This window comes from Contarinia nasturtii, unplaced genomic scaffold (assembly GCF_009176525.2).
Source record: "Contarinia nasturtii isolate CC-2019 unplaced genomic scaffold, AAFC_CNas_1.1 Cnas_scaffold_928, whole genome shotgun sequence".
Lineage (NCBI taxonomy): Eukaryota > Metazoa > Arthropoda > Insecta > Diptera > Cecidomyiidae > Contarinia > Contarinia nasturtii.
Genome location: NW_022198275.1, coordinates 1,353,397 through 1,374,196, shown reverse-complemented (window position 1 = coordinate 1,374,196; position 20,800 = coordinate 1,353,397). Strand labels below are relative to the sequence as shown.

General features: G+C 33.9%; 2 protein-coding genes and 1 long non-coding RNA gene across 3 annotated transcripts; 2 read left to right on the top strand and 1 right to left on the bottom strand.

The window, feature by feature from the left end:
- Positions 1-9,170: 9,170 nt before the first annotated feature.
- LOC116342970 lies at positions 9,171-12,285 on the bottom strand. Its single transcript, XR_004201281.1, has 3 exons — positions 11,927-12,285; positions 10,244-10,525; positions 9,171-10,164 (listed from the first exon to the last, which is right to left on the bottom strand). It is a non-coding gene; the product is annotated as an uncharacterized LOC116342970 (long non-coding RNA).
- Positions 12,286-17,892: 5,607 nt separating this feature from the next.
- Positions 17,893-18,906, top strand: LOC116343016. The gene is made up of 2 exons (XM_031770879.1): positions 17,893-18,000; positions 18,107-18,906. The coding sequence occupies exons 1-2, from the start codon at positions 17,953-17,955 to the stop codon at positions 18,800-18,802; spliced, it is 744 nt and encodes a 247-aa protein (XP_031626739.1). The 5' UTR covers positions 17,893-17,952; the 3' UTR covers positions 18,803-18,906.
- Positions 18,907-19,567: 661 nt separating this feature from the next.
- On the top strand, positions 19,568-20,766 carry LOC116343005. The gene is made up of 3 exons (XM_031770868.1): positions 19,568-19,595; positions 19,685-19,783; positions 20,026-20,766. Exons 2-3 carry the CDS (start codon positions 19,733-19,735, stop codon positions 20,596-20,598), a joined length of 624 nt encoding a protein of 207 aa, XP_031626728.1. The 5' UTR covers positions 19,568-19,595; positions 19,685-19,732; the 3' UTR covers positions 20,599-20,766.
- Positions 20,767-20,800: the final 34 nt, after the last annotated feature.

The following is a 20,800-nucleotide window of genomic DNA, read 5'->3' as shown; positions in this document are numbered from 1 at the left end:
CGTGCATTGAACCGCAATTAATTTCTGCTTTGAACAATATAAATCAAGCATAACTCTGTCGGCGCACTGTTAAATGATGCAATGTAAAATGAAATGGCTGAAAAGAGAAAGAAAAAAAAGTGAAAATGAATATACAGAAGAAGAAGAAGAAAAATCTTCCCACAAAGCACAAATATTATAGGCGAAAAAAAAATGGAATCAAATGCGCACACTTAACACTGGCAGGAAGTGAAACCGTGTTGAAAAATCAAACAAAGAGTTCAAAGAAAAGCGTCTAACTTTTAATTTAAAATACCTTTTAGAATTTTTCCTCTTTTTTTTCCCTTTCATGGTCTCGATCACATTGGAATTGAAACCGCTCCACGAACTCTGTTTCTCTTTTTCGCTCCCTTTTGCAACGCATTAAAAAGGAATTATTAATTCTTTTTTTCTCCGAACACACACACAAACACACTCACGTACAGCTGAGACAACTGCTTTGATGCAACACAGAAAAATGGTGATCAAAATTATGAAGGGAAATGTGAAAAAAATGTATAGTAACTTTCAAACTTAACAAACATCCACTTTATTCGTCTTTTTTTTGTGCGGTGTTGTGTTGTAATACCATCGAAAAAATGTTTTCTCCTATTGCAACCAATGGCAAAGAAGAACTTTTTCCCGTCTGCTGAGATTTTTGTATGTTGCTTCAAATGTAATAATTTTTAATAAAAATATCCAATTTATTGTTGTGGTCATTTTTGTTCGTGCCACAAATTGGTCACTTGGGTCCCCGTAAATGCAAACATTTACAGCCAATCGATTTAGACCAGTGCACCAAAACCACTTAATTAATGGAAAAACAGGCCATAATTCAGTATCAAAATTATCGATCTGAGGTGAGCATAAACATGCACGAACGATTTTAATGAGACGCGGAGCCAAAGACCGAATGAGAACCGGGAGTGAGAAACAGAGAACAGATAAGACCCATTTCGAACCAACCCAACTGTGGTTTGTCTACTTTGTATAATTTTTTTAAATAGCATTTTGTATGAAAATTAAAAGAATGCTGTATGGTTGTGTGGCGTTTTTCAATTTAAATATTGCGCATGAGAAACACCGAACCACACAAACAACAATTCCAAAAATTTCAATGTACTATTTGGAGTAAATGCAATGCATCCTTTTTTTATCGCAAAGCACCCGAAGATAAGCGTCATTATTTGTATGTAATGCATGTTATAACTATACAAAAACGCAGCCCAGACTATTATAAAATTATAATGAATATTCATCTGCGAAGCATAAATATTCGAATTATACGAGAGAGAGCGAAACCAAAAAGTGCAATGAAAAAAATGAACGTGGCGAAAATAAAATAAAAATGAGTATGTGGTTTTATTGATTCACCTGTGTGTCGGGGAGAAAAAAATGTGAAGTGAACAACGACGATAACGAAAAAAAATGGAACGATGAATGAATCAACATTGTTAAGTCGTCGCTGTCACCGTACTGAACCATAGTCATTGTATATGCGGTGGTGGCCATGCAGTGCTGTAAATCATCATCGCATGCATCAGCGCAAACGCATTGATATTTTTTACGATCATTTTTTTTCTTTATTTTCAATGCAAATACACATTAAAATTTTCTTTGCTCATAATAAGAGCCCTCATTTCCTAAATTCATCATAGCGCCCGAATATGAAAAAGATATTGACGAAGTGAAGAAAAAAAAGAACAAACATACACGAAGATACACAGAGACGATTTTTAACAAACGACCGACGCTTCCTTTCTTTATCGACGGATATTTGTGTGCCATTGGTTTGTGTTGCAGACATTGGAATACAAACAAAACACGCACAATCAACATCTACACATATTTGTTTCCTTTTTCTTCAATCGCGCTTCATTTCAATAGTCGCACACATAAATATGTGTATGTATGATCCACATTAAATACTGATTATCTCTTCAAGAAATCTGCTCGTCTTTAAAATGATTAAGTAAATAAGCGATGCGAATCGAAATTGTCTGTTTCATATATAGATGTGTACTCAAGAATTGACTATGACGATGTTCATTAAATTGAATATATAGTTTGAAAAAAAAAAATGCTGCAGAAGAATTTACACAAACGAAAGGAAACGACGAAGAAAACAAAAATTGTGTGTCTGTGGAAAAAAACCAAACTGGATAAATTTTTGTTTCATTCCGTAGTTTAATGTTTATCGTTCAATAAATGCAAAGTGGCCAAGCCAAGCGAAACACCAACAAATAATTTTAAATTGGTTTGGAAAAAAGGGGGAATCGCATTTTTTTTCTTGAATGCTTTAAAAAAATGAGAAGTTTGAATATGTCAGCGATCAGAAAGGAAATATGAAAGAGAATAAGACCTGTGAGCTCACCACCAAATGTATCGAAGCGTGCTTTAAACAATAACGATGCAAACCGAATTAATTACGAATAGCGATGACAGCCATTCTAGCTGAGATTTACTTTCCGTTCAAGCTGAATCGTTAGCAATGATTGAAATGAATCATTGAAAACTGGTAATAATATCTTGCATCGGAATATATTATTTCCAGAGGTGTACATCAAAAGAAACCGCCCAAAATTTGCACATATCAAGTGGAATAGAAGAATGAATCGAAGAGAGAGAGAGAGAGAGAGAGAGAGGAAAAACAATCGGCCAAAAACCTAATTGCACTCTTTGAATCAATGACAGAGCTGAGAGATGATTATTTGCTTCATGAAGTTTTTTTCCAAGCAAATTGATTTGCGCACGAACGACAGCGGCGTATTAGTTTGATAGCGGCGGAGGTGGTATGAAAACGGTAGAAAAAGCATAACCGCACAATCATTCATCTAAGCAAAAGAGCAACGAAATAAATGAAGAACAACAAAAAATTAAATCATTTTCATTCGACCGTGGTCATAATGTGATGATAGTTTATTGCTAACTCCATATAAATATCAGAGGAGAGAAAAGAATCATCCATCGCACATTAGTTTCACTTGCCACAATATTACAACACATTTGATAGTAAGATAGATTGAATTGGGTGTGTGTGAGAGAGAGAGCCTCCTCTGAATACACAAGTCAAAATATAAAATATGAATTACACATTTCATACGTGTGTTTGTTGTTTTATTTGAGTTTTGCTCATATTTTTTTGTTTCATTTACGATACTTTTAATTTATGATGAAACGCATTGAATGCATACGGCATATATATAATTTTAACACAAAATTAGTGTCGTTCCCAGAACTACGGCGCTTCTGCTTTGTTTTTTTTTTGCTCGCTGATTCCTCCTCTATCGCAATCTCTACTCGTGTATTTGTCTCTAAGTCTGTCTCTCTCCCGCTCTCAACCTTTCTTTCGCTTAACTCGGCCTGGTGTGAGTATGAGTTTTTATGCGAAAAAAAAGAATATTTTAATTGGTGATGATAATATTTTTCTTTCTCTTTAAAGCACAATACAACACCCGAAAGAGATCAAAAGGCAGAGAGAAAGAAGCGAAAACAAACGCACGTTCTACTCCAACAAATGTTCTAAATGGTTTTCTAGAGACAATTCTTTCGCTTATAAATCGTTGCCAACAGCACATGTGCATTACACACATTTTGCCATGACTATATTTTATTGCGAACCGAAATAATAAAAAAAGGCTACATACCAAGAGTGTAAGAGTGAGAGAGAGAGATGAACGAATTCAAACGATGAAGAAAAAGGCAAAAATAAAGAAACAACCAAAACGCACTCACACACCAACTGCAACAAAATAAAAAAAAGAACGATCGAAAGAGAGTGAGAACAAAAAAGGGAGAGCGAGAGTGAAAGAAAAAAGACAGATAGAGAGTAAAACAAGTACGAAACAACAGAAGCCGGCTACACATTAATACATCTATTTTATAAGTGTTGCGCTGTAATTTATATTAAAATATAAGCATTTACTTGTTCAAACTTAAAATAATCATATTTTCCGACAACATATTATATTAATTTGTACATACGAACAAATTTTTCATCTACATTGTACTAAGTTGTGGTGTGCACGAAATGGGCGAAATGGATCATATATCAGTGATTGAACAGGAAGAACGGTAGAACGAAATGGAGTTAAAAGAGAAAATAAAATGCGAACGGCATTTGAAGTCTTTCGATGAATGAAATGTGAACAAATGAGTGGAGCCAAAGAATTCCGCTGATATTGAATTATTTTGATCAGTGAACTGAAGTGTTGACGATAACAATAATTACGTTTTAAGTTGATGGATTGAGAGGTATGTGTAATGCACATTATTCCATTCATTCTATGACGGATTCGTGTGCATTACCTGTTTTGCACAAGAATTTTTCTGCGCGCGCTCATCGCTTTCATCATATTTACTCGTTTCATTCTTCTGTTTATTGCAGCCTTTTGAATTACATTTAATCAAGTAATGATCTAATGACGTGTGTGCGTTGATTTCGATATATATGTATATGAATGTGCACATCTTTGGTTCACTTTTACACTTCCATAATTACATATGCAATCGTTTTATGCTGTTTTTGAATCAGCATCAGCCCAAAACAAATAAAATGGCATGAATGCCGATTCAAAGACGAACACACATCAATTAAATATCTTTTGCGTGGTTGCTTCATTCACACTTGAAACAGCCAAACGCAACATTATGATGATATTTTGCTTTTCATCTTCTTTTGTTCCAGCAATCGAAATGCACTCAAATTATACATATGCATTCAACTGATTTACACACTTGATGATGAATAACCATACGTAATTATTGCAAAGTGTGAAACGGAATAACATCACATTTTCGATGGCAATTATTCGAGGGACTCAAGTGTCATCGTTATAGGCATAATCGGAAAAGGTCAATTTCATGCGTGAAAAACCGGCGAAGATGTGACAAATTACACATAATTCTGTTTCTCCGGTGAGCTTTCAAGTAATATTTATAATTATAGAAGATAAGAACGGTATATGTGTTTTTTTTGGATGGGCTAAATAATGGTTCGAAAATTCACAAAAAAAAGTTTGAAAATTGACCCAACGATATCAAAAATTAACTCTCATTTATCTGAAACTTTATAAATGTAATTTATGAGCAGACCTTATAAATTCCAATCCAAATGGATGTAGAGTGTGCACAGGAAATTTATCTCGAACTATCTATCGCTAATTACTCAATAACATTATGCTATTAATATGCTGATTCGATCGGGCTCAATAAAACTTTTAGTCGAAATGAGATAAAATCTAAAATGCCTCACATCGAAGTCAAACCATCACAGTGACCAACATGCAATTTTCATAAAACTAAAACGATTTTGGATAAAACCAGGTAAATAAACAAACCGATTGAATATATATGCAAAATCAACAAACAAAAACCCAGATTTTGAACGTAAACACTCGTGCGACACTCAACTACATGCTACTCAATTCCCATTTCTGGTATCGTACATTGATTCAATTCTCCAAAGGATGAATAATAACTTGATTTTCATGGAGGCAAACCATTTCCCGAAGCAAGAGAGGCCCATCCTCTCACTCTCATTCTCTTTCTTTCTATTCCACACTCTCACATTGGTTGTAGTTTGGTTTTCTGTCGAAAGAAAATCCATTTATCGCTGAAAGACAATCTTATGGGCCAAAAATAGTTTTCTCATCTTTGCATCGGATCGATTTACATAAATGGTTGTCGGCCAAAGCATAAAAGAGATACACAAGTGAGATCGAATGTGAACAGAAGGCAGGGAGAGGGACCAATGTTCAATTAAGAACCAAACGTATAAACGACAAGACAATATCTTTATTGTTTTGAGTGGTAAGCGGTAAATTTGGTAATTTGCAATGAATGGGTTATATTTCGAATCGTTTTGCATTGGATGATAGCTAAATAGAGAGACGAAGAGAGTAATGGAGATAGAGAGAGAAAGACACGATGTAAAGAAACACTTGACTGGATTCAATTGTTTTTGACAATGGCAACGACGATATTGTCGCTTGCGTTCATGCATATTTACTTGGATTTCATCTTTATAGCATTGCTATTGTGTGCGTGCATGGTGAAGATGAACGCCATACAATGCAAACGACACTATCTAAATGGTCAATCTTCATCCAATAAAGCGTACGATTGACCATAAATTTAAAGTAGATCTATATTCGATGTCTGCACCATAAACGGAACAGCTATCGTCTCTTGAATTCAATTTTTGTCAAATGTCCAGATGAAAAAGAAGAAGAGGAAAATGAAGAATCCGGCGACAAATGTATGGACGATTGAATATGTATGATATTCATCGTCTTATTGCATTTATTTATGCAATTAAATGCTTGAGTAAAACCATTAAATAATGTCACATATCGTGAATACAAATCGATGCCATTTTATTATATTTCATTCGCTTCTGACTTATTGAATTGAAAATGTATGTGTTGAGTTCTGATTCAGTTGTACAAGCATTGAGAAGATATTTGCTCTCCTTATTTTGTGAATCTGTTTTTTTTTTCAGCCCGAGGTAAAAATTCCTTCATGTGCACACACACAAATCTTTGCAATATGCTGGCATCAAGCATTGTCCTAATACGCTTTGCCTTCTATCCGGAAAACTTTCTATACATATGTATATAAAAAATATATTATGTCTGTGCAGCACATATGTTATGTTAAGTAAGTGTTCGTGGCCAATACGAGTGGGGCGGTCAATAAAAGTCAAATAGAATTTCCACTCTACGGTCGAATCAAATTCTTTGTATATGCATGTTCATATTGAGTTATGTTTTCAGATTCCCGTTTTCTTTTCGAAACTTCGGCAAACGCACATGATAAACGAACTGTGGGAAATTTTTTCGCTATTTTTCTTCTATACCATTTTCTCCATCCACCCGGCACACATAGACCAAATCAATTTATTGCTTTCGACGAGTCTTTTAGCATGCGATTTTGGGAAAGGGAGAAGAAATAAAAGTAGAAAATAAAATTTATGGCTTTCGCATTCGATTGGAAGGGTTTCGATTTTATATACTCTCATATCCAAAACTGTAATGTGACGGCTCAAATATTGGTTGTGAAAACATTGAAATGCAAACGATATAAGTAATGTTATGGATATGTGGAGTTAATAGCGGAAGCGGATTATCGAATGCACATTGAGTAAAGTGGTTCGCGCTTAAGTAAAACGATGATTTTCTCTATCGCCTGCTATCCAAATTTATTGATTGTTGGTGAGATGAAATGGGGAAAATGCGATTTTTCATGGACGAATCCATTTTCACAGAGGCGTAGGAATTGTTTCTTGCTTATAGCGTACAAAGAACAAACTTCTTTCAAAGAAAGGATGTACAAAAGTACACGAGAGAAATCAACGAGCGTTTAAAACATCCTTTTGTCTGGCGTAAAGAATCATGATCGTGAAAAGTGCTTTGAGAAAAGTTTTTTTTTTCTCTTTTTCGACTATTTTAAAAACCAATAAATTATTCGGTGTGCGCCGAAATGGATTGCCTGCAAAAAAAAAATTTATGCATGTTACGACCGACGATTCGCTCAAGAGAACAATAGAGGATCTTTTCTGAGATGTTTTGGTAATATGTTTGGTAAAGCGTAGCTGTAGACATGTCGGTGGTGAATTTACAACCACCAAAAATCAAAAGAACTTTTACGTTTCTTTCGGGATAAAATGATGTTGCAACTTTGCACATTTTTTTTCACATTCATGCCCCGGCGATTTTATTTTTACCGTTACGCTCTTACGCTCATATAAAATTAAGCATACAAATGTTTTTCTTTCGTTTTTTTTAATTAAATCGAAGGGACTTCATTTATTCAAAATGATTCGCTTCAATATTTTGGATAAATTATGCACACAGCCACCGGTCCAATTGAGCGACGACGCATACTTTTGACAATTTTACTGCTCCATTCATTTTGATTATAATTTTTTTTCTTTTGTTTTCATTCTGTGTTCTTTTTGTATTTGTTATTGTTGCAGCTCACCATGATAATTTCTTATTCAGTTTAATCACATCGATATTCTTTTTTTTCTGCTCTTGCTCAGCAATCAAAAAAGTTTATTTCGTAATTTTTATTGCTTTTTCTGAACTTTGTTCGACTCAATGCATGCTTTGCTTCCTCTCTCTCTCTCTCTCTCTCTCTCTCTCTCTCCACACATTTGCTTCTCTAGAGAAATGAATGCATTAAAATCATCCCGTCGATGCTGTGTTTTTTTTCTCTTCTCTACATTGTTCAAATACAATATTTTATACGGCATTTGAAAATTGAAGGTATCATAAACATCCCCCTTTTTTATTATTATTTTTTTTCTTTCTCTCTCTCTCTCCCGTCTTATTTCATTTCTGTTCGCCTGTCATAACTTGATTAAAAATTAATTTTAATATTTAAACCTAAACCCTTTTGGCAACTGTTTCTCATTTTGATGACGCGCATTATACCATTTCACTTGTGTTCTGTCGCCGTGTTTGGTTTATATTTTTTTCTGTTTAGTCTCACTGAGCTCAGTCATCAAATGTCTCGCTATACACAAGACAAGAACAAATCGAATTGGAAAAGTAACAGAAAAAAATAACACAGTAGGATGTTGAACGAAAAAAAAAAAATACATTTTTTTCGCGTTTATTCTCAAAGTTTGAGCAATAAATCTGTTGGGCCAGCTTCAATGTGCGGCGATTACGTTGAATATATGTGGCAGGGGGTGCGAGAGAAAAGTGTGCGTGAATTTTAACGGATATAAAATATCAACGATAATTATTGATGAAGTAAGGAAAGAAAATGGCAGAAAAAAAGAGAAATGAATTTTATACGGCAACAACAGCAGCCGAACACGAGAAGGGATTCAAGATCTTTGATTTATGGAATGGAGCAAGATGTACATTAGTGCGTATGGTATAATCATTCGAATTGGTTGTATATATATACAACATATCCATGTGTAATAAGAATCCAAAGATTACGGGTTCTCGATGTCGTTGTAAAATACTTTGCATGTTTATCTATTTTAATTTCAAACACGATAAATTTAAAAACACCGAATTTTCCGAATAATAATTACCAAATGAAAGTGATAAAATGCCATTATCATTTGATAATTACTGTTCAACCAAACATTATCAGCAATCGTTGTCCCAACAAACATACAGACACCGTCATATACAATCATATGGCGATGCAAAAGACACTGAACCCTTTTTCTCCATTCGGTAAACTCATTAAGAGTGTGTGTGTATATATGTGTGTGCAAACAGAAAGGACCGAACAGAGAAGCAGAGGCATTAAGAGGCGTATTCGACTCATTTTGTGTCTAACAGAGGACTCAAATTTTTGGAACAAGAGTGCACCGTTTTAAAAACATACATTCGAATTTCGAAATGTGCCATTAATGAGATTTAATAAAATTGGGCCATAAATCGTCGTTCCGGGACTTAACAATAAAGGAAGCTGATTCTTGCTTTTTTTCTTTCGTTCACTTTCAGCCAATGCGCTCATTTCTAATTGGGTGATTTGCCTTGCAAATATTCTGATATTTAACACTTGTCGAAAGTTGCACCGTTACACTACATAATAAATCGCCAACAAAAACTTCAGTAAAAATAACAACAAACGTACGCTATACTCTCATTGTTGGCCATAATTTAAAGGTAAGTACCCATTGGTGGCTTTGAGAATTGAATACATTAAGGGACAAAACAAAAGAAATTGAAAATTTATGAAATTTGGCACAAAATCTTTGACGGTTTTTTTTCTGTCGAAACCATTGATAGAAAATCAGGCAACCGAACAGAAAAATCGGGCAACAACTGCTTTTACACATTGCTTGAGTTCTGTTTGAGTTTCAGTTGAATATGTTGTTTTATGTTATTTGTTGGTAATCATTCACATTTGAATTATTGGCTTTGTTTTGCTAAGTGAGCTGCTCAATGAGCTAAAACTCAAACTGATCAGTACAAAACTTTGGTCTGCATGTCCGCAACAGCAGAGCATTTAAGGTTGTTGTTGCTGTTACCGATGATGCTCTTGCTGCTGTCGCTGCCTTTCTCCACCAGCTTCCCCTTTACGAGCATAATCGAGTGTGAATAAATCAATTCACGTCGTGAATGGACTTTAGTAGTGGATGAGAGCCGCGCACACATTTACAAAACGCTCCTTAAAACAATAAGTAGAAAACAATTGTGACAAGTTAAGAAGTTTCAACATAAAAAACGAAAAAGACAAAACGCTTTACCGAAAATCCCATTGTTTTGCCGTGGAGCAAGTTTGCTCTTTATCTATTCGCAAGAGCGAGAGGTGGGCACTCTTTAACATGACGAACGCACAACATGTTGTCCTTTTGTGCATTATTTATTGCTTCGTTCATATAGTTTTTCCGTATGTCCGGGTGTATGCTTTTGGTTGTTTGGTGTATTAAGAGCGGGAAGTTTTGTGTCTCGATTCGACCATTTTGCAATCATAAGAGATGCCAAGTGTCACACTGGGCACATACACAACGATTAGGTATCACTAAAATCTGAACGATATCTTGTTTGAGTTACTTCATCGAATATATTCTTATTTGATCACAAATTAGTTGGCTGTATTACAATGTCTGTTTTACATTTTTTTTGTATAAGCCGAAACTTTTTTTTTTGTTTAATTCCCAACCCTGACTTGCGTCATATGGGCTTCTGTGTTATTGTGCCGAACTCCGCTCAACGTGGCGCCATCTCTTTACACGAAGTTGAAGTAATAAAAGTTTTTGTGTATTTCTTAAGTTTGAGAGAAATCGCATATTCACATACATATTTAGTTGCGTTGAATTGTAATTTAATAACTGGTAATAAAAAATGTCAACGAAATCAAAGAGAAGAATTATAGAAGTCACAACAGTTATTATATACATATTTATGGTTTACTGCCGCCAATCTACGTCATATGAAACGCCTTTTTATTCGGTCTTCTCTTCATTACAAAAAAATTAAATAAAAATATACACACAGCGTAGAGCAATATTTCTTTCGACTTGAAATTTCGTAGCATTTAAAATTTGATTGCAAATTTCACTTAAAATTAATCGAGCACACTTAGCAATTTTTTTGATGAAAAAAATTTAATTTAATATAAAATCTCAAAACATAGCATCATACAAAATGACAATTTGTTTACATGCTCATCGTTGACAGCCGGTATATGCGATGACATAAACCAAAGTGAAATGCCCATGTATTTTTGCGAATAACATTGCTCTCATTGAATCACATGTTCAAAATTCTTAACGTTGATTCGTTCGCTTATGCGCACTGTGTATGTATGTAGAGACGCTCAATGTGAGCGATCAATATTGTTCAAATACATGTGCACTTCATTTCGGTTTTTGTCATTCTAATACTGTTCGTGTAGAAAAAAGTTCGTGTGAGTGACAACATTGATTGTTGTCATTCCACTGTTTTCTCTCTCTTTGTTTTTAGTTTATTTTATTTTATTCTATTGTATTTTAAATTCAATATCATTTTAAAAATTATTTATTACTTAAATGTTTTAAAAAAAAAAAAATGAACAATTTATTAAATTACAATTCAACGCAATTCAATGTGCGGTTTATCTCAAACTTGAGAAATACACAAAAAAATCTATTACTTAGACTTCGTGTAAAGAGATGGCGCCAGTAGTAGAGCTTTTGTCAAAAAGTCAAATGTAAGTAGGAGTTGTTAATTCCTTTTTTCATGTGCATTCTTTTTTTACCAGAAAAAGCTCGTATATATGATGTTTTCAAACGATATTTTAATGGGATGCAAATTTTTTAAATTCTTTTGCGAATATTTTTAACATTCTTCGAAGGCACAAAAAAAATCGTTCGAGTTGTAAACCTCAAGCAATCCACATTGTACACGAGAAAAAAATACGTTCGAAAAGCGTGTTTGTAATATTTTACCTCGATGTATGTAACCTTATTGCAATCTATGGAAAGCATTGTCTCGGTCTCCTTTTCTTCTGCCCTCTTATCGTCGCATTTTTTTCTGCTTCGCGTTGTGGAGAGAGATTTTTTTTTCGAGAGAAAGTAGAAAAAATGCGAGAAAAACCACGATACGCACAATATGCCTGCCGGCTACGAATTTGTTGTTCACCGTCGCTGATGCTGTTGCACCAACATTTCGCATCGCTGTACTATGCTGTGTGTCTTTACATTTTTTATGTATTATTTTATAAATTGTTCTGGCTAGAATATTTCCATCGAAAGAACATTATATGGATTCATAAATCATAAATGGAGCGATACTGTAAGATGCTCTCCCCCGTCTTTCTGAAAAAAATGAGGCCAAAAAAAGTAGAAAAATTATTTATAAACACTGGTACAATATCTCTTCTTTGGAACAAAAGAAATGAAAAAAAATATACCAAAATCGAAAGAAAGACAGTAGCAATTGTGTTGTGTTGCCATTATTCAGTAACAGCGAACCGAATAAAAATATTCGTGAGCTTTTCTATTTTCTTGGCTCACACCATTTGGTCGTAACATTATCGATGCGAAAAGAAAAGAACGAACAAAAAAAAACATATCGAAAAATAAATCAGTAGAAATTTACAATCATAAATTGAACGAAATGAGAGCGAGTGGGAAAAAAATGATGACGCGAATGCAGTTTGGATTGTTTGGAATGGGGTTGAACCTGAACATGCCAGTGCATATGTCTACACGATAATACCAAAAGGGAAGAGTTGAAGTTTAATGTTGAGGTAAATGGTTGTGGTGTTTGAGTTCGTGGGTGGCGGGACGATCACAGCGATATTGTTTCTTATTTTGCATTATGATTGGTGTTAAAAAGGGTGATTTTTTTCGTTATTTGTTTAATTGAAATCATAGCAGTGGCAGCGGAGACTGAGTGAGCGTGAATGTGAGCACACCGAGAAAAAAAGGGTTAATTTATAAATAGAAACCAAATGAAAATAACAAGAACGAGCGCCAAAGAACTGAAACGAAAGAAAGAAAAATGAAACGTCGCCACATGCCGAACATTGTAACGGTATCAAATAAATGAATTGTTGCTGAAACACGCGGATAAGGTGAACGAGAAGAGAATTTATTTGCTGCTTTTGTTCGAACTTTATTTTATCTTTGTTTCTCACCCCTTTCGGTCATTATATTTTTTACCGCGTTTTTGCGCTCTCACTCATCTGCATCGAATGGATAAATAATTAAAAACATTGTACGAATTGGCATCAGTTTCATTCTGGCTCACTGAAAACTTTTTTTCCCTTTCAATGTTCGATGTCACTGCGCAACGAAAAAATATCGAAATGAATAAAAAAAAATCACACAAATTATTTCAATGAAAAGGTAAACATTTTGACTTTGGTTGCTATCGAAGATTTTTTTTTGTTCGTATCAAATTTTTTCACTTATTTAACCATTCGTTATTATTTCGTTCATAAAAAAAGTTGTCGATGTTGTTGTTTTTTCCATTCTTTGGCCGAAAAAAAAGTTAGTAAAGGCTGTGAAATGAATGTTTGAGATTTCTTATAATGTTATGAATGATGGCAGAAAATTAATTTTTATTTGAAAAAAATGTTCCATCAGTTTTCTTCTTTTCGTCAAAGATTAATTGCTTCGGGGCAAATGGCAGCCGTACAATGAACAGAGAAAAAAACGTGTACGAAAAAGTTGGTCGGTTATATTCAAATGAACTAGGAGAGACTAGTATTGAGTGGGAGTGAGTGCAGAAGGCGTGAGCGAATGAAAAGAAGAGAAAAAAAACGACATCGACAACTTTTTTACGAACGAAGTAATAATTTATCGAGAGCGACAAGTGCCAAAGTTATGCGCCCATAAAAGTCTGAACTTTGAATTATATCAAATTAGAAGAAACGTAACGGGCCTTTGATGTCTGCATTTTACGAGAATTTTGCAATATAAACACACATATCGCACGGAGATCTATTTGCACTAAACGTACACATCAAAATACAATCCGACTAGTAATTATGGATGAAATTCAAAGAATTTCAATAATTTCATAATTGCCGAATTTTCTTCGTTCGAAATTTAAACTCAAGCAATTTGCATATGCATATGCGCGCATGAGTGTGTGCGCGTGTGTGTGTGTTGCCTCATTCCATTTGCTGTGTGTGATGTTTCCAATTTTCTGGTGGAAAATATTGTCGTGTGTCGCTTTTTTGTCGCTCGCATTTTGCCAGCAATTAAAAAATTAATCAACCCAAATAGCTATAAATTTTTCCACACAAACATCTCCAGCAACTCTCGAGATTCTCATGTCATGTTCAAAAGCATTTTATGCAGAGACACACACACAGAGAGAAACACGGCAAAAACGCACATCGAATATTTTCACAATGTGTGCAAAATCTGTTTGGATGTGCCGAGCATGTATTGATATGGATACGAACATTATGTTTATTTACTCGAAAATTGTTTTCTTTCGTTTTTTTTCTCCAATGAATGCATACACAAACATATACACTTACAGTAGTTTTTTTTGTTGTGTTTCGTTTATTTTACAATTTTCTGTGCGACGTTGTGTCCTTTGGCTGCTGGTATGATACTGTTGAATAATATATAGAAATGAGTGCACATGCTTACAAAGACGATTGAATCAACGGGGAAAAATAGGAAAAAAAAGAAGACGGAACTGAAACGACAAATGCAATATGTAGATAAACAGTTAAAAAACATTCGACGACAAACTAGTAAAAGATCACAAGCCGCACAATTATTCGAAAAGAGAGAGAAAGAGAGAGAGAGAGCGTATGTGGAATTTACGTTTTACCCGAGATCTGGTGCCACCAATGCTGTTGAAAGTGAGAAAGAGAGATGATATGTGCCGCACTTCGGTTGTTTATAGATATTCTTGTATACGAGCACCATCTCTTTCTCACAAATAGTATAGTATATGAATTATACACATCTCGGCGATGGGAAATGGCACACAGGCACCAGATCGAGTGACAGAAGAATAACACAACACACATTTTTCAATCATCATAAATTTTCGCTTTGAACACACACAATGTTTAAGCATTTTATTTCGTGTCGTTTGTGCGAATCTCTTTTTCCATCTCCCTTCCCCTTCCCATCCTCCTCCTCTCTTCAATTTGGAGAATGGCATACGGTTATTCAATGTTTCAAATGCTCATGATAAAGAGGTATGTCACCTTCGTTCTTGCGATTATAGATTACGACTCACAAGGATCAATGCTTTTGCAAAAGGATTATTTCATCTACAGCATTTGTGTCATGTATATATGTATATGTATTTATGGCACATTCCACATACACTAAAAATATTTATATGGATGAGTAAACGCGTTGATCTATATTTTACATCAGTCTTTTTCTTTTGACATTTTCCGCAAACCGAAATTTATAAATATGTGAGCATGAGAGAGAACGCCACGCGGCGTACGTTATTTCGCATAAGTGTACACATATTATAAATGAAACTTTATTCTCATCGTAGGTGTCCTTTAATTTCACATTATTGTGAACAATCTCATTCCATCTCTCACCAAAGATCCACACAAAATATTTATCGAGAATTGAAAATACGGAAAATTCAACGAAAAATAGCTTTTATAGTAACTTCTGGTTTTTTTTTTGCATTTCTCATAGACGAAAAATCTAATTACACATGAGTCCATTTGAAAAGCCACCTAAGCTGGTCATAGTTACGAAGTTGCTTGTTTTTGGCTGGTATCGGTGTATATATATTTCGAGATTGGAGAATTCTATTTTTGCCAGATAGTTATCTGTGCTTTGTTCCATTTCCATTGAAAATGTAGTTTACCCAAAGGTCCAGCTTATTTTTCCAGTTTATGGTCGTTGGACTGTGGCTCTTTTGAGCTAATGAATAAATGAACGCAGACAAATCCAAATTGGTACTCAGATATGCAATTACAGTTACCTCGAAAACAGACGTCTTTCATTCATACCAAATATGTCCGAATCGGATGCTTCTTTTTCCATTTTCCTCTGTGGTCGTATGCATTTGGAATATTCTTCATGAAGCAAATACACATTCATGCGCTTGTACAATTCGTATTTCAAATGACCGTATTGGAAATACACCGGAATTGGCTCGATATATGAATAGAACTTTGTTGCCATTTTCCACCGAAAAAGCAGACAGTACTAAGTGATAGTTGATGTAAATTTATCTTGACATTTGACATTGAATGGTGACGAACAAGTGCACGTCTTTGTGTGTGCTAGATGGAAATAGAAAGAGAGAAATGATGATTAGATTTGTGTGAACCATTTGCATCAAAACAGCAACAACAGGACGGTGGGCAAATATTGCAAAATTGCAAATTCTAATTGCCAGAAGGCAATTATAGCTAGGCGGTAGTTGTTCTCTACCGAAAACAAGCCGAGAATAATTACAAACAATTAAGCATGTTCGCGTAAAAATTATACAAACAAAGGTTCTTTGGCGTTATACAAAAGCCAATGGGATTTCACATTCGATTGTGGGCACACAAACGATGTTACTTTTATACGTTAACTGTCACATTCAGTTTGTAGCAATTTTATTACGGTTCAAATACAAATACAGTTATTTATCCAGTATTAAATCAATAACGCTTCATTTGATTATTGTTAATTCGCTTCCTCATTTAAATTTCATTTCATCACAACAAGATCGGGCTAGATTGGTGTTTTGTGCCATGACTTGAACATTGTTGAGTCAACAAAACGGTTTATAATTCCCTTCATTTTGAAGCGTAGCAACTTAATTGAAATTAATTACTAATTATTATCAATAGTGTTATGTGTACTGGTACTGCCATTGATGGCATTAATCGGGAATTGTCTCAAATTCCAAAGCACACACATTTGGCTCGTGTTATTTTTAACACATAATTTTTATTGCTTGCGGTTGACCACAAAACAATGTTAAGTACAAAGTAATTATGTATGCGGCTCGTGGCCGTGTCATATCATATCTCATCAATTGGTCAAAGGAAAATCGCGTCAATTGTGTCGATTGTCAGTTCAATGTCTGGTTCTTTTAAATAAAATCGTCTCGACTGTATTTTTTCCCTTTTTTATTCAATTTGTGATTTTCAACGCCCGCGTTTCCGCCGATGCTGTCAATGTGTGAATCAACAGTCTCATTTCATTCATTAAGCCGATAAAATATCATCGACCTTCCAACGCTCATTAACACAAAACAAACTCGATTGCATTAAGCGCGACCAATGAATTACAATCGCATTTGTGATGATTGATATGTGCTCGACTTTGTTTTTTTGTTGTCCCCAATTGTATTTTGCAAAGATAAACACATTCGAATATGGAGCAGCGCATTTTTTAGGCTTGTCATGAAGTTTAGTGCTCAAGTAATTGTTAACAAACATTGTCATAGAGATTAATTACCACTTTAAGACCGATTCTAATCTCAATTATGGATCGACATTAAAAATGTATACATATTTCCAGTTAAATGTAGATTAATTCCATGCTAATTTTAAGCTACTCTATCATCGCATTGACATGTTTCTCTTGAACACTAAAACACTTTGAAGATACACGAAAATAATTTACGAATCATGATTATCACATTTGATGACGTCAATACTTTTGAAACAAAAACATCTGTAAGGACAAATAATTCGCTAAACAGTCTTTCGTTACAGCGAAAAGATTGTTATTGTAATATCAAGAGCAACTTTATACATTTTCGAAGCCATGGATCATATTATTTGATTCAATTTCAAAAAAAAACTTGGTCTTATTTTATGTATTGACCTAATTGTCATCTGTACAAAACTTTCTTTTATTTTGTGTTGCGAAAACAAGACCGGCTGAATCAACACACTGTATATACAAGGTTATTGTAATAAATTCAAAAAAATACTTGAAAATTCCCTATATAAGTATCGATTGATGGAAAATAATGAATTTCAATACTTTTCATTCTCATTTTATTCTCTAGTGGAAAAATGAAACAAATGTTATTGGCATTTTTGTTGACTTTAGTTCTTAATAACGTAAGATCAAAATTTGGAAAAAATATATAAAATTAATGAAAATGATGAGAAATAAATATTACATATTTAAGTAAGTTTTTAAAACATTATTTTCTTTTCCCGGTAGGTCTTGGTCAAAGAGGCATTTGGTCATGATGGCGATACTTATGGGACAATACTAGAAAAGTTCCACAATAAATCTGAAGATGTCGATTTTGAAATGGAGTTGACGCCCATTTTCTCGCTTTGTGACACTGATGATGCTTCTAACATTGTTAATGAATTGGATTCGTTAATTTCAATTGGCAAAAGATGTCCCATATACACTATAAAAAATGATGTTGATTTAGGTACATTTATGAAAAACCGCTCAAAAATGATGAAATTGTGTCATTTCTTAATACCACATTTCACATTTCACGCTTCACCTTTGGAGAGCCTTCCACACGAAATTCAAGACAGGTATGACACGTGGCAATATGAACCTCTGAATAAAACCCATGAAAATAAAGTTCGAACTAATCTACCGCGTTTGAAAAAAATTCATTGGAGCTATGTTAACACCCTCACAAATCAAGTACGTCTTCTGACTGGAGCAAAAGCAGATTTTATAAGTGCAACAGAGGCAATGTATGATGGGTGGATTAGGAAGTACTGCGGTCGTGCTAAGGTTAGAAAATATAAGGAGCTGGTATGCAATTGTTTGCAACCACAAAATGATACTTTGACAATATTAACCAATCTCAAAAATCTGTTTACCGACTACTACAAGCGTCGTAATTTATGGGCACTATTCTTGATGGAAATTGATACACAAATCTAATTTTGAATGGCCATATTTACATGAATATATTTATACTTATATATTTTTCATTTTAAAGTTCGCAAATAAATAAAATCGTACACAGTTTTAGTTTGTGTAAAGAATATCCCATCTTTTAATCTTGATTCAACAACCATCATGTAAAAATATTGCCAAAAATTCTCAAGAGTTACTTTCAAAATTTGTAAAAACTCAATCAATCGGTCGGGGGAGAATTTGGCTCAAAAATCCAAGGAAATTGGAAGAGTTATGCAGTGATTATAAATACATGTCTGTGTGCAATATACACAAAATTATCTAACTGAGCGCTGAGCTTAGCGGATATATTTCTAATCACTTCAATTATGTTTCTGAAAAAAGTGATGGGATAAAAAAGGTCTAGACTTTCCGTACCGAAACTATGCTCAAAGTGTCATATAGCTAGCGCCACGACGGAATTCAATATAATTTATACGAAGTTGCCACCAACTAGTGAAAAGACTAGTGAAAAGACTTTTGCTCAGTTACAAACAGCTGACTAGAACTCCATAGCACTAGCTGTGCTATAGTTTTGCATTTTATACAGTCTCTTGTGTTATGGAACATAATTGCAGTGTGAGACTTCCAAATGGACGGAAAAATTCGTCAACTTGAAACACGAATTTGTTTACTACAAAATAAAAGAATAAAATTTGTTGCAGAATATTTGCTACACGTTAAAAAAAGCTTTTATATTATTTAATTTAAAAATACCAAACTTTCTTTACGTAATAGAATCATGCAAAGGTATGCAGAAAACAACGAGAGAAACAAGGTATTTTTTCGCAATTTTAAGTTAGATTAATTTTTTTAATTATTCCATAGAATGTTGAGTATAAAAGCTGTCTTGTATTATCGTTTTAGTTAATTCTTAAATTCAGAGGTATACGTTTCGTGTGGACAACTGAAAGAATGAAGCAATTTTTATTTTTGGTAATACTATCGATTTTGGTGTTTGACGAGGTAAACATTATTTTAAATAGTTATATTCAATTTTTTTTTCATTTTTTCTATAATAATATACTAGTAAAGAAATATATTCAAGTTATAAGATAAGTATAATAATGTGTTTCAAATTATAAGCAATAATATACAACACCGTTTTGAATTTGATTCTTTTTGGTACTTATTCAAAAATCAATTTGTAGATTTTTATCAACCGCGTCGATAAAATGTAAAATATTTCGTTTTATTTTCATTCACAGTTATCCATCAAAGGGGCTATGGGGCAAATCAGCTATGAAACACTTGTCACTGCGTTTGATACCAAAGCCAAAGAAACCTTGATTCGAGAAAGAAATAATTTAGATCCATATTTCAAGGGGAAAAGAATTAATTGGAAATCAGGATTGGCACCTTTGTTCACATTCTGTAAACCAAAGGACTTCGATATGTTTAAAAGCATGTTGAACTCAATAAGTTGCCATTTCGGAAAAACGAACGCGATACAAAGAGTATGCGAAGACATAAGATCTCATTTTCCAAATCTCTTAAGCGCTTCAGAAATCCCACCTGAAGCCGAATTCACGTACCAATATTGGCGAAACGAAGCGATTAGTCAGGAACATCTCAAGAAAGTTGCTAATAAATTGAAAGAATTGCATGATTGTCATAGAGCATTTTTCAATACATTTGAATCGAAAATGACGAGTATTTTGAATAGAAAGTCAAAAAAAGTTTTGGCAACTCTTACTGAAGCAAAATTGAAGTTAATGGAATACGATACTCAACGAGATAAGTGGGCAAATTTCTTATTAGGCATTTTGGCAGACATTTAGACCCATTAGAAAGTCAATTTAAATGAATTTATTATACCATTTGAATTGAAGTTTGATAAAAGATCGAAAAATCATTGAAATAAAATTTCCTAACATGAATCCCGACTGTAATGTTTGAGAAATTAAATGAATAAACTTTCAATAAAGATATTAATAAAAATATCATAAGTTTTACTATTTATTTTTGAAAAAACTAATATCT

What these genes read in the sequence shown, in the direction of transcription:
- LOC116343016 (XM_031770879.1), top strand. Translation starts at nt 17,953, where the DNA reads ATGAAACAAATGTTATTGGCATTTTTGTTGACTTTAGTTCTTAATAAC. An exon ending in TGACTTTAGTTCTTAATAAC is followed by an intron (nt 18,001 to 18,106) that starts GTAAGATCAAAA and finishes TTTTCCCGGTAG; the next exon opens with GTCTTGGTCAAAGAGGCATT.
- LOC116343005 (XM_031770868.1), top strand. Translation starts at nt 19,733, where the DNA reads ATGAAGCAATTTTTATTTTTGGTAATACTATCGATTTTGGTGTTTGAC. An exon ending in CGATTTTGGTGTTTGACGAG is followed by an intron (nt 19,784 to 20,025) that starts GTAAACATTATT and finishes TTTCATTCACAG; the next exon opens with TTATCCATCAAAGGGGCTAT.